The sequence below is a fragment of the Taeniopygia guttata genome, chromosome 2, assembly GCF_048771995.1.
Source record: "Taeniopygia guttata chromosome 2, bTaeGut7.mat, whole genome shotgun sequence".
Lineage (NCBI taxonomy): Eukaryota > Metazoa > Chordata > Aves > Passeriformes > Estrildidae > Taeniopygia > Taeniopygia guttata.
This window is the reverse complement of record NC_133026.1, coordinates 49,809,459-49,836,649: the sequence shown is the minus strand read 5'-3', so window position 1 is coordinate 49,836,649 and position 27,191 is coordinate 49,809,459. Positions and strand designations below refer to the sequence as shown.

The 27,191-nt window shown below is 36.0% G+C and overlaps 1 protein-coding gene across 2 annotated transcripts in view; it reads left to right on the top strand.

Annotated features, from left to right (window-relative positions):
* CNTNAP2 (contactin associated protein 2) overlaps nucleotides 1-27,191 on the top strand; it is a 1,027,622-nt gene that overhangs the window by 857,100 nt on the left and 143,331 nt on the right. For both annotated transcript variants that reach the window (XM_072924024.1, NM_001193337.1), the window contains 1 exon segment: nucleotides 3,777-3,904. In XM_072924024.1, coding sequence (XP_072780125.1) covers nucleotides 3,777-3,904 — 128 coding nt within the window.

The window sequence follows — 27,191 nt, the reverse complement described above, 5'->3', positions numbered from 1 at the left end:
TATGGAAATGCAGGTATTTATACAGAGGTGCTCACATAGTAAAAACGTGGGTCTTATGAGAGGTGGAAAATTTTGTACCTTTGAAATTGTGGTACTTTGGAGTTAGCATTCTTCAAACCACTACTAATCACCAAATTATGTGTGCTTAACACTACATTTCAGTCCCACAGGTGTTTTAGTTGTATCATCAAAATAACTTCAGTTCCTCGAGTCATGAAATAATGTCATTTAAAACTGAGTCTATTCCTACCTGTAGTCCATTCTTTATTTGTTTCACTTTGTATGGCTGGGCTGATAATTAAGTGATGTCTAACAAAATCAGAGAAAATTAATTACTCCAGTAGCAGTAGTCTGGTTGTATTAAATCATTATATAAACAAATTAGTAATGATACAGAATCTTATCATTACTTTGAATATGTCATTTGCTGATACATATATAATGCATTTCTTTTTTGCATACCACTGAATGCTTATAAAGAGTAAGTAGATGATCATAATCAAAACAATGATAAATCTCACAGTAATATCTGCTACTTTCATTCAAAGGCACCCTGAAGCACTTTGCAGACTGTTATATATAGGAAAAGAAATTAGGAATAGAAAATTACACTGAGATTTCATCAATATCTCCTGGTAATAATTACAGGATTTGATCAGATTCATTCATCTTCCATTTGGCTATTAATAGGAATATGACACTCTCTGAATTCAATCTTTATTCTCTTGAGGGGATTTTCTTTGGTGAGGAAAAACTTCAGAGACTTTCTCCACCCTATTGATGTGCAAAGTCTTTAAATACTGTCAGAAGCATTATCACTTGCAGGAATTGAGTGTTTGAGCTGTGATTATTTCTAAGTGTGTTGTACAAAGTCAAGCATAATAATCAGTCTTTGGTTTAAAACTTTTTTGATTTTGTCAGCACTGATTCATATATCCAGAGGAACTACAAGTATATTAGAAAAGCATAACAGAGCTATTCAGTCTCTGAGTCTATTTGTCTTATTTGCACATATGTGGCACAAAAATCATCATTATCCCATTTTTGTTAAGAGGGAAAGAACTACCCAGGTTCTGCTGGTGAAATGGCAATTCACCTCTCTCAACTCTTAGTTCAACACTCCCAGTCCTCAATAGTTTCAGTACGGGGAAAATGCTACAATGATGACACAAGTAAGAGATGACCAGAAAATAAGGCTATTTCTGAAAGGAACTCTAACATGTACTGTCATGGCAACGGCTTTAAAGTGACCATATCACTAAGTGCATAAATAAAATATTAAATGAGTAAAAACTTATCAGTAAAGAGGGAGAAAATTGTTACTGCTCCTTTTTATTTCCTTCAAAGAAAGGGAAAGCTATTGGTGACAGGAAAACTGCTGCCCTTTAACATCCTTATTTGGGACTGAAAAATTATGTGGCTTTGTGAAAGAGGAAAGAAAGAAAAAAGAGACATGCCAATACTTTTCTTTTTACTGCTTTTCAAAAATTCTTTATTTTAAATAGATATATCTAACTTTAAATTGTTATTTGAAAGAGTAAAAATCAGGAGAGAAAGCTAGTCTCAGAGGAAAACCTCAGAAAGAGCAAAGTGTTGACCTACATTTATCCTCTATTAGAAGGGAGTGGGTCCCAAGGATGAAGTCTTTAGCAGTGACAAAGATTAGGTCTATATACTTGCCTTTGTTATTCACTTTTTTCTTTCTTAAATGGAAAGTCCTTTAATCTTTCTTTTCTCATAATGCTTATCTCCAACTTGATGAAAAGGATGCCTTTGTAAAGGGCATGGTGATCTGGGGATGATCACAATGTACTGGAGCAGCCTGACAGGGTTTCTGCACTCCATTTTCCTCCCTTTCTATCAATGTCCTGTAGCAACCTCACCGACAGAGCACCTGGTGTAGCTGTGTCCAGCCAAAGAGGGTTAATGATCTCAGCAACTCAAAGAGTCACACAACACAAAGAAGGAAATTTTCTGAAGGGGAAGAACACACAGATTAGGTAAAACAGTCACCCGCTATTTGGAAAACTCTACTTATTAAATCTCTAATTACTCTCTTCATCACAGAGAACAGACACTAGTTTCAGTGAACTGTTGTTCGAAAGTGTGATGGCTATTATCTTAACTAATTCCATTGTGCTTCTTTTTAAAATAATGTTTTACTTTCCATCGCTTTCAATGGACCAAATAAGGATGATGACTAGAGATGCTACAGGAAAACAGTAGTGTCCTACTGGAAGACTCTTAATATTGCCACAGATCATGCAGATCCCTGCTGCGCTGCCCAGTTATTAGCAATATAATGAGTACAATCTTGGAGCCTTCCAAGTTAGAGATGAAAAAGACTTTCATTTTCCTGAAATCATTACAAGTTCTCAGTTATGGTCATATTGTGAGGTTCAGTTAACTTTTCTAGATACTGAATTCATCCTTCATCTGGTGATATTTTTGAACAAAGGAATCGATATTTTAGATCAAAAAGTTCCTTACTTTAGATACCAAATTACATGGCAGGATAGAGCTAAAAAAAAAGAGGGGGGATAAAAGAGAGAGAAATAGATGGATTTATTTTGTTTCCTCTTTCTTTTCTGTCAAAAATTACAATCTTAACACTGTATATACGGCATTTTTTCCTGTGAGGATAATTTAGCCTTTTATGTGTGTGTTTATATTAAAAATAAAAACACAAACAAAAACAAAAATACAAGCCAACAAAAAAAAATATTGCTGTGTCTGGCTCTCAGCGGCCACAGGATGGAGGTTGGCCGGCTGGCTGTCCCACTTGTGGCCGCAGGGCAAACACACGAGCGGCTGCCCCGAGTCTCTGCCCAGACTGGTGTGGGTGGCGGTGATCTCTGCGGCTTGGGGAGCACAGCAGAGGCACAGAGCATGAGGAAACTGAGGCACAGGAATAAGGGAAGGACACTTATCTGAATCTCCAAAGATTTAATCTCGAAGCGGGGCAGAGCAAGTGACAAATCTGAACCTTAAGAGGCTACTTTCAAAGGGCAGAGGGAAGACGGGGAGGACACAACCTTTGAGCAATAGGAGGCATTAGGGGAGGGGTGCAGGGTAAGAGCTCCCCAAGAGAAGCCAACACGGGGAGGGAGCAAACCTCACAATCCAATTCTGCTTCCAGGAAGGGATGAAAGACAGGGAACCCTCCAGAACCAAAGGAGTGTGCTACCTTTGACAGACAGGGGTAAGACAAGGGAACAAGGGAGGTATACAGGTGGATTGACATGTGGATTGACATACATTTTGGCGGGGAAAACTGTGGTAAACAACTCAGGACTAAACCATTAGGGAATGGGGTACATAGAATGAGCCATTACAAAGTTATAACAAGGAATATTAAAACATACTACAAAGGAACAAGCTGTAATGTAACGGGCTGCCACAACTGCAACCAAAAAAACACACAGAGGCAAACCAGCTGAGAGATAAAGCACCTCATTAAATATTGCTTATTTCATTTTCTATTTGGAAGAAAGAACACAATGCCAGTTGGTTCATCTCTTGAAATAATAAAGGAAAAAGATTGCAACTGTGCACAGTGATTTGTTCTAAGCATGAAAAAAGCACTGGGTTACTTGCTACAGTTGAAATGAGGAGCTCAAAAACATGACTATAAATTGAACTTTTGTGGTCTTGCTAAATAAAATGGGGTTTGAGCTGCATGCAATTGTTGCATACGTATTCGTTTTGTGCTTAGATCAAGGAAAATAATTTCATATGCTTAACAATTGCTTTCTTTTTGTGTCTCTGCAATTCAGGAGGAAAGACAGTGGGATGTTGTCATACAAAGAGCACCTACCAGTCAGCCAGGTGGTGGTTGGAGACCTTGACCGGCCTGGGTCTGAAGCCAAGGTGTCTGTGGGTCCTGTGCGCTGCCAAGGAGATCGTAAGTCCTCTGGTTTTCTTCTGCTTACTCCTGGGTAGAAACTCAGTTGGAAAGGGGTAACTTTGGAGGCACTCTGTGGGAAATTATGGCTGTCTTCTCAAAAGACCTTTTGCTATGAAAGCATGATGTGATCTGAGAAATTTTGTCTATGAAAATACACTTATAATGGCTTACCTTTTCATTTAAAATGTCAGTATTCTTCTTTATTTTATGGTAAATGTGGCAACTTGGATTATTCAACTAAGTTTATGTAGATGAGCAGTAATATAGATTGCATAATAATATCTCTTAACATCTGTGCTTCTCTTGGGTGCTTTTGTCAGCATAATTATCATTACTATGCTTCTACAAATGATGGCAAAACTCATCACTGTAATCTCTGGCTGTAGGTGTACAGAGTTTGACAGGATTGTTGCCAGATGCTAACTGTATCAGGACTATATATTTCCATGTAAAGCAATGGGAGTTTTTTGTTGTAGTCTTTGGTTTCCAGGCTGAGTGATAAGAGATGTACATCATCCAGTTTGATCATCTGCTGAGAGAGCAAATCAGTATCATATGTGAATTTCCACTGCACACACACTCAAAATTGGAATGCACTGAGGAAAACTGTAGTCTTGCTTCAGTCTACTTTATATTTCAGGAGGTGAAATTTACTACCAAAGGCAGAGCAACTGTTTAAGGCCCTTCTAAATCACATTTCAAATATTCAGACTGTGCAATTTACACACATTTCATTTACCCGCTGTGTTTTAAGGCAGTTCGCTTATAATATGTACCATAAGCAAAAGTTGTCTGATTTAATGTAAAACAACTAATATTTGTGTGATCTATAAAAAATACAAAACCCATTCACAGTAAAGAGCACTATAATTCAGCCTATAAGACAGAGGTGATGCAGAAATATTCACATCATATCTTTTTTGCTTGTTATTTATGGCATTTGACCAATCACAGGACAGTTTGTGTTTGTTTGTGTCTCATCTATGTTTGATAAACTTTTTTGTAATGGGCTTTTACAACTGATGACAAAAAATAAAAAATATTATTTTTCTTGCACTCATATTCCTCACATCCTGAATTTGAGTGCTTTAGAAATGTCAGTCTATAAAGTGTGAGCCATTTCTAAATATTAGTATAAATGAAACCTCATATGAGCAGGCAATAGCCTTTATTAGAGTGTGACTGAGTGACACAGCCTTTTGGGAAACTGAACGGGTGTATTCCTACCATCCTGATTAATTTAATTTTTTCCATGAACTTTACAGATATGATTCATAGTTTTTGAAAAACTTTGCCTATGAATAAATTTGAATTTCCTTCCATGACCATATATTACTGTCAAAAATCTGGTATAATTTTTCTCACAGGAGATAATATAGACCCCAGTCCTCCTGTTTTATATTCCCAGTGCATTTACTAAGCATTCCTCTTTGCATTCTTTCTTGAATGTATGCAACAGCTGCTGTTTCACCTTGTAGAAAACAAGGTTTCCATTCCAAAGAAAATGATGACATTTTAAACTATGCTTTTGTTCCAAATTTGAAGATCCAAAGTACGAAATATCTGGGAAAGGATTAAGAACAACAACAACAATAAGCCACAACCCAATTGATTTTCATGTGTGTGTGTGTTAAATGCATCAAAACCATTATTAGTACTAAAGATATTGAGTGTCATCACAGCACAGTTCATGTGTTCACTTAAATTCAGTTGCATGTTTAAATGAAATTCAGTTATAGTTATGAGGACTGTCTAAGAAATACAGATTTTTGTTTTGCTTGCAAGGAAGGTGGAAAAGGTAACCAGTCAAATAAAAATGTACCTATTTAGAAGAATTTCTCATTGTGGTGGCAGCCAATACAATGACAACTTGTCTTGCCCTGAGGGTTGTCCATACCATATGTAGTATTAATCCATAGTCCAGTGATATTTTGCAGCACATGAAGTGATATTTTCCCACCAGAATTACAGAATAATTTGCCACAAACCTCATAGCTAACGCTTTGTTACGTCTAGGGACAGTGACATGTCACCTGGGCCAACTCACAGCTGTACCAGAGTATAGCAGTAAGAGTATCACAGAGCTGATGGCCTTTGCAGTCCTTGAGAAGAAACAGCTGAAAGCTCAATATCTGAGGACTAAAGAAAGCCAAGATATTTGTCATTTCATACAATTCACATCTTCCCATGCTCATCAAAGTATCAAGGATCCATTAATCAGCAGAAGCCACAACAATTAATTGTCCCTACTATTGACTGACCAAAGTAAATCTGAAAATCATTCATCTCAGTGCAATTTGTTTTGACACAAAGCAAGGAAGATTGCAGAATCATAACTGTTTTCCTGCTGCAAAAATAACTGTATTCTTCTCTCAGAAATAAAGGTTTTATTTTGGTCCCATAAATGACAAATGCATTTTTCTTTTTGCCTGATTTATTACCTGATTAAGGCCATTCTTGAATAGTGGCTATTGCTGGAGATAGGGATCAGAAAACTGGTTTATGCATGATTACACATCTCTGTGTTCCAGAAGTATTTTTCATATTTAGCTGCACCTCACAAAACACCACTTGCATTCTGAAAATTAGTCAGCAAAAAGGGCCTTTATTACCCCTCTAAAGATCTGCTTAAGCTGCTGAATTCTATCAGAATGATGAAGACTCATCTAGTCACTGTGGCAAAAATCCCATAAATCTGGTCTGGAGCCTGTTTTGCACCTTGGATTAAATATGCAGGATACCTCTTTTCTATTTGCCATTTTATTGTTGAGGAATGCTATGTTAATATCTAATGGTTTTTCTAAGCAGTGATCTACAGAGGAGCCAACTTATCCAATTCCATAGAGAACAGGTGCACAAAAAGGAGATGAATTTGGTGGGGGCTTGTGACACCGTATTGCAATGATTCAAAGATCAAGCAAGGGTTTTCAGCAAACATCCTCTCTACACAGACTTAAAGCAAAACTGTCCTTCCTGACCACAGCTGTGTGAGTGTTGTACTTACAAAATGACAGTGGCAGTTTGTCAGCACATTCTCAATATCGTCTTAGCAGAACTGTGATTCAAAGTATAAAGAAAGAAAACCAGTCCTGAGTCTCCATAGTAAGACTGAATAAGGGAAATACTCTTGTTTTCGCTGAAGTATTCTGTGCAGGATATAGAAAAAGGGCACCACAGAATGACAAATTAATAATTTTTATTCTTCAGTTAACTTTGAGACACTGATTAAAATCCCTTTACAGACCTATTACAGTTTTTCTAATACTTATTAGATGACTAGTCAGCAGCTCTGCATTAACCTTGGCCAACCAGCAACAGAATGACCTTGTCCATCTCTTTATGCTATTTCACTGTAATGCAAAGGGGCATCTTGAGCCTTTTCCCTTTAAAGTAAAAAACACAGGTTACTGAGAGATTTTTTGTGTCTAAGCTCAGCCTGAGGTGGTAGATCAAGTCTTCAAAAACAGATCTGGTAATTTCTTTTGAAACCAAACTGAATAACTTAGCTTACCATGGTGGGGCAGAGATTTCATCTATAATCGTATTGAATCAAAATTACTTTTGTGGCTTCTGGCACCTTCTGAAAAATTTTTTTCATTCCCCTTAGGAAAATACCAGTTTTCACAAAGCTTCTATATTTGCCACCTGCTAAGAGTATCCTTTTCCCAAGGACTTCCAAGGATTTTGATTTGAGTTTGCTCTTTACAAGCCCAGAGGGGAATAGACTGACTATTCTGCTCTAGATTTGCTTTTCTCCTGGAGTCTATTTTCCTTTTGTCCCATTTCCTCTATAGCACAGAATTTAAAGGGGAGATGTTTTTTACACAGCTCAGATTTATGTTTTTTCCATCTCCTCTGCTGTACAGTTTTTATCCTCCCAGTAAGACTTTGATTTCTGGGCCATGAATCATTTTCTTGTATATTACTTCTATTATCTGTAATCTTCAAAATGTGGAGGAGGAAGCAGCTGCATTGACTGTGGTTCTTTCTAAGCTAAGTTTTCATGAAGACCAGTATCAGCAGTGTGCTTGTAGAACCTGCAGAGACAGACAAAAAAATGTCTCCTTGACAGATAACAGAAGTTCAGGAAAAAAATCAAAACTCAATTCTTCCATGAGGGCATTGAATTTTTTTTTTTTTTTTTTGAGCATGTATGCATATGACTGTGCATATGTGTTCAGGGGAAATATATCTTGAGTTCTTTTTTTTTTGGTGATTTTGATTAGGGCTCATTATTACTCCTTTCATTACTGATGCTTTGTTTCTTTAGCTTATAAATATCACTCCTGGCTTTGCTTCTTTTAGAATGTTCCAGCACAGTTGTTTTATTTATTCACACGGTGGTATGGCCATGCACGTTTTTTGTGACTCTGGGTTTGTATAGAAATAACTGTGTAGTTATCTAAACCAGACAGCCACTTCCAGGGTCACTGCTTAGAGGCTGGTATCCTTGGTAAGGTGTGGGTTTGTATTCCTTAAGTGCTTCTTATTCATCACATGTGCAGATTGGTGACTCAGAACTGTCACTTGTAATGAAAATAAATTAACTGTTTCATGTGCATGCTAAATCCATTTTCATTACATTGCAAATTGAGGACTCTTTCAACATGCTGAACTTGTTTTTCAAGGGTACCACCTGAGTTGCAGAGAAAAAAATAGCATAGCCTTACAGTGCAGTTTCCAGTTACACATTAAACTTATGTCCAAGATCAATTCTCTAGTAGGATATGCAGTGTGTTGACTCAGACAGATCTGCAGTGCTGTTACTGTTACATACATAGGTATGCTGGAAAATACCCCAGAAAAAAAAAATTACCAAACAAACACAATGTATTTGAATTATTGAAAGATTAATTCAACTGGAATTGAATCCTCTACTGGAAGTAGAAACAATTTACTCCTACTCTCTTAGACAACATTCCAGTTATATAGTGACTTGCCTTACGGGTTAATGAAAGTGAAAACACTGTATCAAATTAAAATTAACATAAGTGATACCCCCTACCAAAAGAACAAAACCCAGCCAGAGTGTTTTCAGAATAAAACAAAAATTTGTGTTCTGAAACTCCTGAAGCAATGATTCTGCTGGAGGCTTGTGTGGTGGGATTACAGATCTGAAATTTAGGCAATTCCCTTTTGAGTTATTACTTACTTCTCTCCAAGTAAGATTAGAAAACCAGTGAAAATCTCTCTATTTTTCTACATTTCCCTTTTTTTTTTTTTTTTGCTTGTATTGCTAGATATATCTACATACATTTATTATTATTTTATTATTATTATTATTATTATTATTTTCAAATAAATTGTGATATGTTCAGTAAGGAAAATACAAATCAAAACTTGATCCATCTAAGAGTTTAAATTTTTTTCACCCATACCTATAGGTGCCTTCAGTACACATTAAAATATGTCTGCTGTATTTCCACATCTATTACCACAGCATGTCTTTATGTTCTGCACTGGATTGTAAATTGTGTTATTCACGGGGAAATACAGATTAATCCAAACAACATCAAGACATTGTACTTGCTGCTTATCACAGTTGTTCCAGTGCTACCAGTAAAACAGGAGAAATTGAAGCAGCCTGCTAACCAAGTACCTCCAGAAGTACTATTTGATTTTTTCAGTGGATAATGTTGAGGGTGACAAAACTACAGTCTTCAGTTCAGGTTTGGGTATGGATCTTTTCTTTAGTTAATCCAACTGCCAAAGTTATCTTTCATATGCAATTGCTTTCCTCAGAGACCCAAGAGAAAAAAATGACCCACTAGGTCATTTTTCTGCAACTTTTAAAGTAAAAAAAAATCCATTCTTTTGCAGTTGTTTAACATCCAATTTAAATATTGTTATTTCTCATTCTTCAGACTTTCCCTTCACCTTTAACCCTGTTTCATAATGCATAATTAAATTTATTGTGAAGTTTAACTAGAATTTATTTTCGTCTTCATGCAGAAATATTTTCTCTAGGAAGCAGTGCTTAAATGCCCTCCTGTGGAGTCTTAAAGCTTCTAAGAGAACTCTTCATTTTCTCACTTCCCAGAAAAACTTAGCCTGTTGTCTCATACAAGTATAGGCTGTTTCTGGCCATGTAAATAAAACTTTGCCTGTCTTGAAAATAGCAGCTGGAAAACCTCCATTGGTCTCATGAATTTTGGGCATTTCTCTGTCATGGTGAAACATGACATAAAATTTAAAGGTGGATACAGAATAAAGTATGTCCTTCTTGAACATGAGAAGGACATGTTCTTGTATTCTTCCTTAGCAGCCAAGTGCTGGAATTGTGGCTGGTAGCTTTGTCATCCTTTTTAATTGGAACCTGTTCTCAATAATTACACTCAAAAGTGATTCCCTGATGTTGTCCACCAAAAACTTTTGGATTTAATTTAGGACTTCCTTTTATGTGCATTTGCAGAAAGATAAGCACTGCCTTAGATGATCCATCGTAAACAGTACGAAAATGACAAGACCTAAAATATCTGAAATTGCAAATCAGCTGGAATTGTCTTTGAGTTTAGGCAATGGGGAGTGGTAGGCAGTGTGAACAGCATTTGAATGTGCGTGGTTGCAATTATTTAAGTTCCAAAAATATTTTCTTTGTCTGTGATAGTACTTAAACCTATGAATTCTACTTTTCTCCTACTCCTTTGCATTTGTACAGCAGAAAACATTTTGGCCTAGATATTTGGGACAAATTAGTCTCCATAGAACTGTAAAATTCTGTGAGTGCTCTTTCTACATAAAGCTCTGCTTTGCTTCTTTTTTTATAAAACCCACAGGGAATTGGTAGCATTAATGATTTATAAGATCTCAGTGTTTCTACAGTACACGACCTTTCCTGAGGTTTATTACATGGTCATAAAATTCTCTTTCAGTTCAAACTTTGAATACATGTGTATCCATGGAAGAAATGCTTGTAAAATGACACAGGTTTAACACAGAAACATATTGACTCATTGGTTATATATGAATATTCTCTATTGCATCCCACTCACTGTCAGGTTTTGTTCTGTTTCCCTTCTAAAAGCAAATCCTACCCATGAGAGCTACTTATCTCACAGAGCAGGAAAAAGTACAGATCACACACAGTTTAACCATTTTCCTATTGGACATGACTTTTTATGCCTGACTGAAGCAACAGAATGCCTGCAAACAGTACAAGAGAAAAAAGTAACAGTAGAATCAATTTTAAATTTGGCAAATTAGAAAAACAATGTCCCATACAGTTTCTGTCACATGAACATCAGCAACCCAAGGTAAAAAGAAAAAATGTGGACTTGTTCCCATTAGAATATACCAAGGAGAGATCATTTGAACCACAAGCAATGGCTCTTGATGCAGTTTGAGACCCTTTGTAAAAATGCTTTTCCAGCTTTGCAAAGATCCAGTAGAGCTTTGTTCAGAAGAATGAGATTTATGACACCTTTGCCTAGTACCTGGTAGTGTATGAAAGTATTGTAGATTACACTGTCACTCAGTGTGTATTTTCATTATGAATGCAATTTACATTGCTGGAGTTTTTTCCTTAAGGTCATGGTTTTGATAGGAAATGTATTTCAGCCTGTTCATCTTTACTGTTTACCTGCCTGTAGTTACTTTCTCTGTGCATCCTCTACTGCCTTTGAAAAGGAGAGTCACACCTGTTTCACACATATGTGAATGTAGGTACAAAGAATAAGACAACTCCACAATTTACATCTCTACCCTTCCCAGATTCATTATGAAATGTAAATCTGACAGCAAACTTTTAAGATAGGAGTTGACCTGCCTATTATCGAATAATTTTATTTCTCATATGTATTCAATTCTACCTAAATGTATATGTTGGTATAAAGTACAGAAGGCAGTTCATTCAAATATCAATGAACTAATACATTTTGCTCTTTTTACATATTTTCTGAAGTAATGAAAACATATGGCAATCGATGCCCATGTTCAATTCTCCAACTGATCATATAAAGGAGGAATTACATGCTTTATGTTTCAGAGATACAGAATTCAAATGCAATTTGAATTAGCAAGAGCTAATTTTATTCAAATTCTCCTCATCATGCTTTTATTCAAATTTGCCTCATCATTATGATTATACTGCTGTTAATTTTATCTTCTTTAATGCAAAAAAGAAGTATCTGAAGCAGCTCATGTAAAATATTGTCTCTAGATTCCTAGGGAATCTAAGTAAGCATCGTTAGGCTGATAGATGACATACAGTAGCAGTCCATATTAAACTCAAATCCTCTTGAAGTTATGCTTTAATTATAGTTTCAAACATTTTACCATCTCTGTGATTGTAATGCATATCACTATCTTACATCTTACCACTATCTTACCTGTAGCATAATAAGAAAAACAATTGTGCAGGATACAAACAAAATCTAAGAATTAAATGATGGGAGAATTCCCACAGTGTATTGAAATGTGATGAGAAGGAGATGTCAGTAAAGCCATAAGGAATTAGGAGAACCTGTGACTAAACTTGAGATTGAGAAGTTGCTGGAATCCTGTCTATTACATGTACAAATTTGCAGCCACCCTTAAATTTCACCCTTAGCCCGAGATTTCTTAGAAATGAGGTATAATAGGGAGGGAATTATCTGTATTTATTTTTTTAGGTTGAACTCTTTCTCACTTTAATACTTTTGGCCTGTGCATTCCTGCAGCACTGACTGACATTTAAAGAGCAGAAGAACAGAAAAAGTCAGAGAATGATTGAAGGTGAGGTAGAGTAAGGTCAGTGTCATTCATCCCTATGTGTAAGTTATGTAAATTCAGTCTCATTTAGACATAGATATGGGATTGGCAGCAGGATAGGGGACAGCCATTTATAGCCTCACAGCACCCAATATCTGACACACAACTCAAAGTGTCTCAGTAATGCTTAAAATGTTCAATCACCAGGATGGAAAAAGTAATAAGAAATTGGAGACCTTTGGTACCCGTTTAACTTTAACCACTGATCTCCATGCTAGGGAGCCAAGCTAACTCTAATTATATATAAATACAAGCATTTACAGTGGTTGAACCTTTTCTATCCAATGATAGAATAAAAAGGAAGGTCAGAGGTGTATTCCACAATCACAACTGCTATTCATAATGATTTCTCATCCCACAGGCTACTCTTCCCATCCTTTAACTGTAAGACTGAATTTTGACAGCTTCAGTTCAAAACCTTCCCATAATCAAGTCCTATTATATGGGTATATATATTATTATACACACGCTTTCCAGAATTTTTGAAGGAATGTTACCTGATCCTTCTCTCTCTCAGTGAAGCAGGTCATTCTAGATTTTCATTTAGAACTATGATACAGTTCCCAAAGGAAACTGTTAACACAGGGTTGCAAAGTTGTGCATTTTTGTCAAATGATTAGAAGTCTGAACTGTTAAAAGGGAATATAGTAATAGTTTAAGAGAAGTGGAATATATATATTAAAAATTAACTTCCTATTTCTTTTCTCCGATCTATTTTTTAATGGTTTTTTCTGACCTTTGTGTTCTATGGAAAACTTGAAAATGTGGGAGAGAAAGGGCTAAAAAACTGTAAGAAAACTATGAAGTATTGCCTACTTACTCTTTTTTCCAATTATAATGCTATGGATAACTTCCACTGTTCAGTTTCTGGGTTTGAAAATGCTGGGTTCCAAATGAAAGCTGCTTCAATCTGTGAAGTGTCATAAATTAGACATTTACAGAGCAGGTTTCAGAGTAAAGGTTGTAATTCCCCTTCATTCTTCCTCTTTTCTGTGCTTAAACTTACCTTTTGTGAGGTGCCAACTTGGTTCTTTAAGACAAAGGAAGAAGAAACTTGAAAAGGCTGATAATTTTAGTCAAGGATTTAATTTTTATTCAGCTCAGGTAGAATTACAAGGAGATGAGGGGGACATTCTTTACCTTACAAAATAGTACTTTTTTTGTCATTAAAGAAATTAAGAGCAGTTCATTTCCTGTTATGAGGTTATAGCAATCTGTCCTTCGAAGACATTAGCTAGGCTTGCAGAATCATGAAGCTTTTAACTTTACCATATTAAGCAGCAAATTTTAACGTTTTTATATGCCTTTATTTCAACTCTCATTTGTGAAGAATCATCTCCACTCATCTCCACGTCTGATTTGGTCTAATTCAGAGGAGCAATATTTTTCACGAGGCTGGCTTTCAAAGAAGCAGTTATGGAAAGAGCCAGTAGTGATTTATGGTTTCAAAAGTTTCTTTTCAGCCTGTTCTTTAGCTAATCAATTTCCAGCGTGCCCACTGTATCTATATTTTGTTATTTGTCCTTGGTTTCATGAACTCCTGCTGAAGGAAAACTTTTGCCTTATCACTCCAAATAGATCTGCTTTTGAAAACTGAGGAACTAAATCAATGTAAATCAATTATTACACACAGAGCATAGTTCAAGTATCTGTGTTCAGGTAACTTCCATTATAATTTCTTTTAGATTACCTATGACAAGGTTAAATTTAAAAGAATTTATTGTTATGAACTGTTCTTGTGTCTTTATATTTCAGAGTGAGGCAGAAGTAAATTTCATTCACAGTTGGCAGGATATCTTTGAGGAAAGTTAAGATGTTCCCCAAAATTTAGAAAAGGAATTCTTCCAGGAAATACTTTAATTTCCCATCCCAAAAGAAGAGCAAATTCTCTTTGACTTTCATCACTTTGACTTTCAACATTTTACAAAAGAGCTTTTTTCATCACTGATTAACTATATTTCATAAATGAAGTTTTGAACAAAATACCTGTTTAAAATGTCCAAATCAGAGTAAAATTTTCAAGCCAATTGGCTCATTTCATTAACAGTTTCAAGAAGCTTTCCATTTCCTTCAAAACTCTGAAAAGCTTCAGTGTTTTCTAGAAATTAAAAGGTCTTGCTAGAAAATTAGACTAAATTTCCTTCATGGTAGAGGCTCTCCTTTCCTTTCTATAAATGCAAAATATCTTCCTATGCTGAGATAGAGATTTTGGAGATTTCACGTCTGTAAAACAAAAGTAAACATTCCTCAGCTTAAGAATCCTCAGTCCTGCTTAAAGCATAATGTGATTAACTGACATTTTGCCCCTCCTTATCCTGAAGCTGTCTCTCTATATTATCATGTAGAGAGAGCTTGTCCCTATTCTCTGTGCACATGCTGTATTTCAGGTGGCTAATCTGATTGTTCTCCATTATATCATTAGGCAATTTTGGGATCCCATAAGGACAGGCAGTCATTAAATAAAAATGTTATTATCATACAGTTTGTTGCAGCTATCCTAGTCTCAGAAAATCTGTATTAGTGCAGGGCAAGACACAGGCAAATAAAATTAAGATGCTTAAAGAAATAGGCATTTTTTAAGAAAATAGTAAACCAGCATCTGAAGCGGTAAATTCAAGATGTGTGACATTGTAATCAATAACAATTCAACAGTTCAATAACAATTTCCTATGGCAACACAAAAAGAAGGCTGTTTCGTTGATTTTTTGCTTGAATCCATGAACTGTTGGAATACCTAAATAACAAAAATGTGTAGGCTTTCATTATTGTTGCTCTTTATCTTTTTAGCACTTAACTGATAAATTTATTTCTCATTGTAATGAAAATATTTTCTGAAATGGGGATGGGGGATAAGCAAACCCAGTCACCTCAGACTCTCCTCACACTTCACATGCTTCATTCCTCACATGCTTGTTGAATATTTCATACCTTCTTAACCAGGAAAAGGGCAGAGATCACAGGCTGACTGTTTTAATGAGTCAAGACCTGTAAGTCAGGCCTTTCTTTCTTCTGGGTTTTAAAAGACAATCTTGTTAATAGGTAACTAGTACTCATGCAGTAGCTCAACCAACACCTGAAGCACGCCTTTCCATATGTGGTTTTCTTTAGCTGCTACTAACCACTCAGACAAGCTGCTGGGAGACCAGTATGGTTTGTTTGTGTCTGCCTAGCTCTCAAATATCTGTAGTGTTCTGAGGAAGGGAATATAAATGGCAAAAAAATTGCCTCAGTTCCTTGCTGATCTTCAGTGGCATAGAAGCTGGTAGACATCCTAATAAACCAGAGATGCAAGGACATATATCAGTGATGCATTGCCTATCTCCATCAATCGTCCTGGAATCACTTTAAAAAAATTGTCAAAATTCTGGAAATCCCTGGGTAAATACTAGCCCAAGTAATTAAGTACTCTCCACTCACATCTAAAAATACAGGAGCAAAGCCCCAAACCATGAAAGATCCTTAACCAATAGGAAATTGCATATATGGGTAGTGACTTACCAGGACAAAATAAGATAGTGTTCTGCCTCCAAAAAATATATTTGATGTTGAAAGAAAATGTGACACGTAAGACTGCCAAACTCCATTTATGTCAGTCTTATTCTATGCAGTACCATGCATGAAAATATGGAAATTACTCCATGATTTTCCACACAATTTCTTTTCCTTGAGTTCAGTGTGTAAGAACCAAAATTATTCTTGAATAATATTCAAACGTTTCTAAAATGCACCTGCAAATTTTATTTTTCTGGGGTCCATGGATTCTGAATTCTGCAGACTGTATAAAATATGCATCACAGTGAGAATTACTGACCTTTTCCCTGAGATCTTTGTCAAAGCGGTGGGTTGTGCTGTGGGTTGTGCTGTAGATTCTCTCTCCACCTTGTTACTCGTCCCCTCTTTCCTAGTTGTATTCACCCTTAAGAGACTTAGGCAAGTAAACATCATCACTTATCACAAAAAGCAAGCCAGGGGACCTCCACATCTCCTCCCTCTTATTTACACATGAAAAGTCAGTAGTTCATAGCAACTGAGCTATGATCAAGGAAATAAAATTCATTAGTAAAACAAGAAACATTCCAGACGTGCACAGCACAGCTTGAAGTATTCAGCTGAGGAACTAATTAAAGACAGATAGCTGAGTGGGTAATGAATAAACAGACATTATTGTGGGTATAAATAGCTAGCACAAATATGTGTATTCCCTGTTATATTTGATGGGAAAGTAAATTATCACATATACTGAAGCAAATTGAACAGTAAGAGCTCTCCTGAAGCTTTTAGTGCAGACTATCCTTAAAGGTGGGAAGCAAGAAGCAGGATCAGCAAATGAAGCCCGTGCCATGGTACTTTTGCAGCTCCCAGCCTTCCATCACAAGGGTCTGTGCTGCCTGCAGCTCTCACACAGCAAAAGCAGGCCAAGGCTTGCCTAGTCCATTGTGCATTCCCTGAGCAGGAGCACAGACCTGCTTGACCCTCTGAACAAGAGGCTTTGAATGACTTTTTCTTTCTGCACCCCCTTCCCTTGCCCACAACTTCTGTGCCTCCAGCCAAGTGATCCTTCTGTGGGCACTCACCAGTGCAGCACTCCTGGTATGTCACATTCTGGTGCCAGGGAGTGCCCAGATAGGGTTACCAAGGAGGTCATAGGAAATATCTGCCCATTAACATTGAGTAGCACTGCAGACATTTAACTACAGCATTTGAAGAGGATCAGGTAGTTTCTGCAAGGAGCAGATGCAAATGGCAGGGCTGCCTGTAGCTGTTAAAAGGCTTGATGTTGTCTTTTTTTATCAGATTTGTAGACTGCGATATGCTGCACACCAGCCCTCTCCAGAGGCTGTTTTTTTTGCACAGCAGTCTGTAAATGAGCAGAGAAAACACTTTTCATGACATGAAGGAAGCCAAAAGACATATGAGCTTTGAAAACACAGATAGAGAAAAACTCCTAGGGGTGCTCAAATAGCTATTTACTAGATGAAAAACAATATTAAGCTGAAGTTAAGTTTGCCAATGCTTATCACCAAACTGGAAGTTGAATGCACAGTTTAGAATGCATCAGTGTGATAATAAATCCTACCATCCTAGCCATTGGTGTAGATATGATATCCAATCTTCTAGCAGAAGGTGTTGTGGCTCATTTTGGAAATACTACTTGTATATTCTTAATTTTCACATATGAGGCCAGGGAGAAGGAGAGTCAGTTATAAATTTTAGCCTTCCTAAGTCTGTATTTCTATACTCACAGGTACTCATATGTATAATTTTCCTTGGAATGTTAAGGCCCTTTTGAAATTTATAAAGGGGCAGAGAGATGGAGAGATCCAGTCAGTAGGCTTTCAGACAGCTGGCTGCACTAATAACCAATTTCTTGGCTTAGAGGTACCACTGAATCCCCTCTAGCTACTGTCCTTGAAGCTGCTGGAAGCCTTCTGCAGTGAACTTCACATTCTCCATGGCTGCAGGCAACTATAAAAAAAACAAGATATTCTGTTATTCTGTTTGGTGCTTGGATCTACTCCAGTCCTTTTACCCAAGGCATTTATCCCAGACTATCTCAGATCATGAGCTGGTAGCCTAGGCTTTATCTGGTTCCATAAAATGGAGGAAATCCATCACATTTACAGAAAGGGTGATATAAATAACTTGACAATTGAGCATGTGTGCTCCAGCTTGCTTGTGTGTTCCAGGTTACGTTGTTTCATTTAACAATACTGAATGGCAGATGGAAACAAAATGCTAGTTTTTCCTCTGCTGCCTGTAAATAAGCACTGTCTTACTCCTTCTACCTCTGCATTTATGAAAGATAGGCATATGTAGCCCAAATATTCAGAATTAAGCTTATCTGGATAAGTTTAAATAGAAGTTATTTCAAACTCCCTTAGACAGATTAAGACTACTGGGTGTAAATTTAGACTTGATACCATAATATATATTGGGTGAGCTGCTTTTGTGGTCTTAACCACATTATATTGCTTCCTGCAGCCGCATCTGCAATTTATATAAAAGATACACTCCAGAAAAAAAAAAAAAAAAAAAAAAAGTTATTGCAAAAGGTACCTGGTATTTCCATGCAGCTTTTATAGTGTTTTTAAAAATCAGTTAAATGCATTTTGCCTTGCTGACATTTATAGTATTTTAGGTCTCCTCATATTCCAAAAATGGTTCAAAGAAATCCTTTGCCACAAGGCTATTTGATTCAAATCAAATGGACACTGTAGCATCAAAAGCTGCTGCCAGCTGTAACATCGGATGAATTAGTAATTCTTGGAGTACTGCTTTGCAATTTTTTTTTAAGTACTTAAAAAATATATGCCTAGGAAACAATGTAGCTATCGTTAAAAAGTCAACATTTATGTACAGTAGACTGAGACAGATTTTCGTATGTGCAACACTAAAGGGCTAACACACTCCCCTCAGGCTCAGCTGAATCCCTGTTGTCAGGGACCACAGTCAAAATATTCACCATCCAAAATACTCATGTCTCTATACCTTTGAAATAGAGCATGCAAGAAAAAAAACTCTTTACCAGCATAACATGGAAGGATTCTAACCCTTAAAGGAAGGATATGCTCTTCTAAAATCTAACATATATCTTTTATATTTTTATCTGTGTTGATTTTTTTTCACCCCTAAAGTAACTTCTTCGGCCTATTGGAGTTAGTTTTAGGGGTTTTGTTGTTGTTGCTGTTCTTGTTTGATTTTGTTTGTTTGTTAGGGGTTTATATTTTCTATAGTCTGAATTAATTTTCTTATCTCCTTCTCCCGGAGTTAATATCTCTCAGAGATACTAATACCTTGCTAGAAGCAGAGTGAGGGCAGAAAGAGAACAGCTTCATGAAGTTCAAAAGCACATTCATAGCAGTGTGCCAGAGCTTGTCTGGCTCTCTTCCATGCCCAGAAGGTGAGGAGTTGCCTTTAGAACTCTCCTGTTTTCAGCAGGGAAGACAAAGTCTCACCATACCATTTCCACATCAAATTGACTTTCAGTTCATCAAGCATCAGAGATGAGCTGTCTGGAGACAGAACTTTGGGAATCACAATTCCCTTCTTCAACTGCTGAGTCTCAACAGTATATCTTAAATACAAATTCATTCTAAAAGTTGTCAGAATTCAAATTTTGAGTGGAAATTAAAATCATTAATTGTCATGATTCTACTTTGCTTTTGTTTGGGATTGGGGAATGCATGAAAAAAAATTAGAAGAACGTAAATCTTCAGGTTTTATTTTAATGAGGAAGAAATTTAAATGCTAAAAGTAGTGCTGTTTCTACTCTGAAAGTGTTTCCAGGGTAGTGTATGAACTTCATTATACATTGTGCCAAGTGTAGATTAATAAGTATTTTTATTTTTCCCCACATAAAAGCTCCCTGAAACATACCAGAGTCTCAAGTTCAATATTAATTGTAAGGAAGAAATGTACAGCATATTCACCATAATGCATCCCATGAGATTTCCAAAGTGTTAGCAGTATAATAGCTGTATTTTTATATTTTTGAGTTGTACTTTTGATCCCAAGGTACTCTGAAGATATTTTTTTAAACACAAACAAGTTTACTTGCTGCTGACTCACAGTGCTGTAGGATATAGTGTTCAGCAGCATAAGAAAATCTTTAACCCAAATGAGTTTTATGAACTTACTAGGGAGATTTAGGAAGGTAGGTTGCAATTGCCCAAACTTTAGCTTTACAACAGATGAATACTGCTCTTTCTGAAAACGTCTTTTAATTTTCAGTACCCTTAGCAAAGGAAACTGCAAAAATATTTCTTCACAAAATAATACAATTTTGCATGGGAAGTCCTTGTCACAGGACTCTACAAATTTTACATCATTCATTAAAGGACTGACAAATACACGGATGAAAATAATACACTGAGTTATTAAATTTATTGACACTTCTCTATCAGAGAGTATTTGAGGTACAGACTTGCGAGTGTTCAGAAAACATTGACACGAAGTATTAATATCTGCTTTGCCTGGCATTGTACTCTTCCCTAGACATTCACAATTATCTTGGGCAGAAGAAAGCTGCATGGACCTTCAATGTGACATTATCTTCTTATCTTTTACAACTAAATTCTTACAGGTGAAGTCAGCCTAGATCAAATACCTCAAAGGTAATGATGTTGGAGCCAGTACAGCAGAGCAATTAATGGCCATTTTCAACATTAAGCAAATGCTTAAATGCCATAATCTAAAATAGAATAGCACGATTCAGTGAAGTGATAGTAATAATATTATTCTAATTTTTTTTTTCTGTAAAGTAACAGTACCATATAAATAATAAAAATATAGTCTTTGTCATGTGTGCCAATAACTTTTCTTTGGCTCATTTAATTATATTCTTAATAGATGTGAAAGTAAAATACTTGCAGAGGAAGAATATTTTTATATAGCTCCAAAAGAAATTATATATTCAGTTCATATTATTTCTTTGACATGAGCTAGCTCATGATGTTCACCAATATTTTAATTTGGAAAAATAAAATAAAATAAATCAATCTCTCTGTTTCATTTTTTAGTGGCCCATCAGAAACAGAGCAATAGTTTAAATGAGCAATTTAATTTGTACTCTCACTATGAATATTTGATCTAAAATAAGTACCAGGTTACCTTTCCCTACTGTTCCTGCTGACAAAGTTAATTTTCTTTTTCAATTCAAATTCAGTGACAGGCAGCTGCATTACTCACAGACAAAGGAAAGCCCACCTTTTATTAATGTAGTTTAAAAGATTTATACTTTGCAACACCTTAAGACAGCATTTAGCAATTCATTTTAGTAGAAACAGGTAACATTCAAGTAGAAACAGGTAACATTCAAGAAAGTCAATGTATTTAAAACATATTTTGCTTATACTTAATGCACCATTAAGGAGATGGCATAACCACAGAGGGGACTTTGTGCATACACAGACACCAGTAATTGTTCTGATATTTCTACTGGGACTTTGAGGATTTTATCTTCTTCTAGGGGTTCATTACCAAATGGCCAGTGAAATCTCTTGGTTGAGTCAGATAATGACCAGAAACTTCACAGTCCTAGAAAAAAATTTTCATAATGCAAAGAATAATACTTGGAATTCAACTTTCTGAATTACTAATGCTCCTAAGCAATTTTTAGGAACTTTTTGAATGTTGGCCTCCCTTGGGAAAATGCGGCAGTATTGCACTCATTGCATTCTAAGTAAAACAAAGAGATGCCTTGGTCAATTATGATTATGCTGCACAAAATATTATATTCTGATAGAGGATGCAGCTCCCTCAGTTGCCTTATCACTGTAACTGTGGTGTGAAAGCAAGGCCAGGTCTAGGAAGATGTGCTAGAAGCGTATCTATTTTTCCCTGAAGACAATGCATGCACATACCCCTGGGTTTTAATATTCAGTAGGTCATGTTGGTTCTTCGTGCAACAGCATGTGGTATCATGATATAACCCACTGCAGACTGAGCCTGCAATTGAAGGAGAGGCTCTTTCCTTGGATCCTGCAGGTTTTTGGAGAGGAAGTTTATATATTTAGGACAGCCATTTCAAAGGGAGAACTCTGAAGTATACCAATATGTGTTGTCATGTAGCTGTAGTTAAGTTTCTGTATTCTTTTCTGTTTCTTTCTTTTGTACTAAAATGATGTGGAAGTTTCTTTCCTCTTTTCTTTCTGTCTTCAAGACATCACTGCTAAAATAGCCAAGACACAACCATGCAATGGGGGACAAGTGGTTGGCCACTGACACTGTAGCACACATGCCCTGATTACAAAAATTGAGAATAGATAATAGAAGCAGTGTAAGAATGATAAGTGAATGAATACTCTTTTTCACAAAGTAGAAGTGCAATGTTTTCTTGGGTGAGTGCTGATAGCTGATGATTTAGAGATTCTGGGACCTTTTTAATGATATGCCCTGGCTAAGGTCAAGGGACTTGTCTCCACAGTATTCAACTAGTTCTTATATATGTTGCCCCCAGAATTCCTCACCAAAGCCTTTGGATTAAGTAGTGAATTTGCAGTTGAATCAGTTGAATCAAAATCTCCTAGATAGTGAGTTTAGGGCAATTAGCACTTTGGTTTGCTCATGTTAATAATAAAATAGGCATAATCAGATCATGAAATTTAAAATTGGAACTTGGAATACAATTTTAATCTTAATAGATCAAAACACAGATTGTGAAGCTTGATGTTACTAAAGCTGTTAGCATGTTTATATGCTATTTCTTTTGTGCATATGCTCAACTACCACCCTCAGTAATAAACAATTTGATATTCTTCTCATCAAGATTTAAAACCATATATATAAAAGAATGACCACAAACTAATTTTAATTTTAATTTTAATTTGTGGAATTTTATCATTTCCATAATGAAAGATAATAGCAGCACCTTCCTCATCAAAGGCTCTGGGAAAAAAAAACATTTTGGAAAATTACAGTAAGATGTTTATGTGGGTTTATGAACATCAAGTATGATTTGGAACCCATTTAACATATTGCAGACAACTTCATAGGTAGGAAGTGATATATTTGTTGCAGGCTCAGACATGCAGAAAATTAATAGATCAGTTTGGGCCAAGGCTTATCATTTCTTCATACCTCCCCACTGCTCACTTCTCATTCCCCCAGGGTACAGCTTGCTTATAATTTTGAGAGACAGAACTAAAAGTCCACAGAAACCTTGCTTGTTGTCAGATATGAGGAGAGTATATAAAGACTGTCCAGGGGGGGAGTTCAAAATGAAAGCCACTATATCAAAAGAAAGTGATTTTAGTTTCTACATAATACTGAAAACAAAATTAGGAAATGCTATTCCCTAAGGAAAATTCAAGAAAGTGAATTCAGGTCCTGGTACACTTGAAAAAAAAAAAAAAAAAAAACTGCTGGTAGGATACTGAATGTTTCTGTCCATCCAGCTCAGTGCTATCAGGGATGCTTTTGAGGCTGTGTTCAATCTATCTTTTCATCCCTTATTTTTCCCCTGGAGGAGAATTCTGATATCAGAGTCACAAACATTTTTGAAACTATTTGTATAGTGGACTTATTTTGGGTAATAATATTTTGCATCTTTCTTCATGATTTGTCATCATTTCCAGAGTCAAGTATTGCCCATTAATACCAACTAGACACAAAAGTCCAAGACTTAAACAAACTCTTAGAAATCTACCACTGATATATTAATGCAGTGTATTTTTGTGCAAAAAGTAATCAATTACTACTCAGAAAGAGAGACTAGAGCACAGACAAAGTGTAAAACACACTATATGTATCTCTGGTTTAAATATCCAATTCCCATAAAATGTGACACTGAGTTGAGTACTCATTATTTGTAAAATTAGTGAATTTGAAACATGTTGCACCTATTGGATTTTTAGGGAATCTCTAGAAGATGTTATTTATATTTATTATAACATCTCTAGAAGATGTTATAAGTTTTTATGTGGAAAACCCAAGACATTTTCACTTCATTTGCATCTGAGAAGAAATGGCAACAGGAGAGGAGGAAAGTTTTTATTAAATTCAAACCTGGACTGAGAAGCATCTCAGTGGTTTAACTCTCAGCCGTAAGAGCCACACAACAAGTTAGAAAATTAAGGGTAGGAAAGAGCAGAACACAGGCTCCCTCCTTACAATATTTTTCTTAGATGTGTGAACTAGCACTCTTCGTTAAAAAGTACTGGAAGAGTTTTAGATGTAATTGATCAAAGCACAAACTGTGTGCTGGGTTCATCCTTATTCAGAATTATTTAGGCTTAATTAATGTTTATATGAGGATAAGTTTTTTCCTGAAACCTTGATGATTGCAGTGGACCAAGCCTTTAATATTAAAGGTTACTTTAAAGGCAACAACTCAAACTGCACCTTCTAATGCTGTTCTAAAGCATTTGTCAACTGCTGATATAACTATTACAATACCAAATACTGAATAAATACCAATTCCACAGCTTTAGTAGCAAAAATTTCAAATAGAAGACCACATTTCCTCCCAAACTGTGAGCTGACTTTCATTTGCTGGACTATTCTCAGGATCACAGCTTCAAATCACACTACTGCAAAGTGCTCAGTGATTTTAATGGGGCTCAAATTACTACATGAAGTGTATCATTTAGTTCTGTATGCAACTCAAAGCTTTTTTGGCAAGACATTAGAGAGTCATATCATTCAACAGCTATAGCTCTTCTGCTTATTCTAAAGGACATTTAAAACTGCATATCTAGTAATATCATAACTTCAATTTCAAGCTATGTTTTACAGTAAACTGATTTAGAATAAATATATATTTTATAGCCCTGCAAACTGATGGTCATTCAGCATATTCACAGTCTACTTTTAATTTTATAACCAAGTGTTTTGCTCTCTAGAATATCTGAAAGGATTTTTTGTACTGAGAAAAATAACAATGGAAGACAAATTATCTGTCTCTCTTGTGGAGTAACCTAAAGACTAGTCCACTGCTGTCTACAACATCCTTACCAACATAAATAGTGCAGAGTTGTGATCTACTGATCAATCCATACCCTGTATATTCAGAGCTGCCCCAATTCACTCTGTCTCTAAAACATTTTTGGATAGAAACATGGATATGTTTCAGGCTAAAGCTGCACTACTGACATGCCTTCCACTTCTCATTGCCATGAAAATTTATCATTTTCAGAGCATTTTGGGATTATCCTTCCAGAACAACAGTGTGAAGTGTTTGCCCTAGATTTCAGTTTTCTTTGTTTGTGAACACAAGTAGCTTTCTAGAACTATACAGTATACCCACTACATTTTCCCTTCTTGCATTATGTTTATTCCAGATCTTCTCCACTGTAGGGAGGCCCCATCTTCATCTTCTTTCTTTTCTTTCCACTGCTAACAGTAACAGTTTTCAATTCTAAATCACACTAGCATGTGATGCTAGTTGATAGATAGACATAGATAGATACTTGCTGCATAGGAGCCAAAGCATTTGTGTCCTGGCAAAGCACTAAGAATGGAGACAGTTGTAAGCAATTAAAGTGCCAACTAAATCAATTAAAATCTTGTGAAATTTTTTATGAGTGACAGTGAAAGTATAATTGGAAAACAGGGGAAATGCACCAGTTAGCTGTCAGCTGATTGCTATGTTCTTCCGTACTCCCTTAATGCAAAGGAGGAAAGATACCTTTATTTCTCAAGTTTGGATTTGAGCTGACTGTCGGGAAAGAAACCCACACTTTTTTTTTACTCTTATGTACTTCATCTGAATACATTTGATATTGAAATTCTCAAGAAAATAATCCCCATACTGGTATTTCATGAAGTTATTTTTCAGGGGAGCAGATGGGGAAGTACTTTGAATTTTTGCTCAAACATTATTCAAATGGGGTAGTCCAAACCATATTCTAATGCAGCTTGTAAGTCACACAACCTGCAAACTTACAAGGAGTAAATGTCTGTGCACATTATGCAGCTGAAGTAGAGCAAGAGTGAAAATAACAAAATTATGTATATAATCCCAAAACATTCTTCATTTCATAGTGTTCATGTAAAGTGGAATTCAAGGGAGTTTTGAGAAATACTACTCTAAAAAGTTAAGTGAGTATTTGGACAATATAAAATTGGATGAAATCTGCATTTCAGGACTAACTCAGTGAATCCTACCTTTCCATTCAGAACTATGATCTTGTAAACTTTTCCCAATAAAGGAAATTTAATTTTTCTTGTCTTAATAGGGTCTTAGTTTTGGGCCATGATTGTCAGGAAAGGCATAGGACAGAAGTATTAGAAGGAAGATTTTAGGAGTCTGCATTTTTTCCCCGCTGCTCCATCTGAAGCTGGCAAATGAGCCTGGCAGCAGTGGAAATGAAGGAGATTTAACTGGAGCTTTGGAAGAGCTTCATGGGGAGATGTGAGCATGAGTCCCTGGAGCTGCTATAATTTATGATACTGCATGGAAAAACAAGAATCTATTCAGCCCTGCTTGCCTTACCTGTCCTGCTCATCACAGGGAACATCTTAGAATCTGAACAAATTTATTTCTTCTTTGCTGAAATATCGCAAAAACTATTTCTGCTTTTATTTTTACCATGTGATTACAAGTAGGACTAAAGCAATGGCTAATCATAGTTCACTTCCTGCATTGCATTTAATTTAACATTTTTATCATTTTATCATGCATTCTTTTGAAGGGATTTGAACAACACAAGGGGATTTTTACAGCCTTTTGGGTAGTAGACAGGAAAAATTAATTTAGTGATTTCTACCACCTTTGTTAATTTTCTTTTTCAATTATTTTTGAAGGTAATTGTGCACACTGCACAAAGCAATCATGTAGGGCTATTTCCAGATTTCTGAAAGTATATATTTAATGCCAGTTATTAATTTATCCCATGTAGATGAATCAGCAGCTCTAATAATGACATTCTAATTGGTCTTCATGGCATTAGGCAGCATATCAGCCAGAGGTTTACAGTCTCTTTGCGTGCAGTATTTGCTGGTGACAGTTTCACAACAGCATGTACAAATGCACCTTATTACAGTTTCAGTGTAAAGGAAGTATTAAATACCATTTGGGATAGCCATCAGCTTTAGG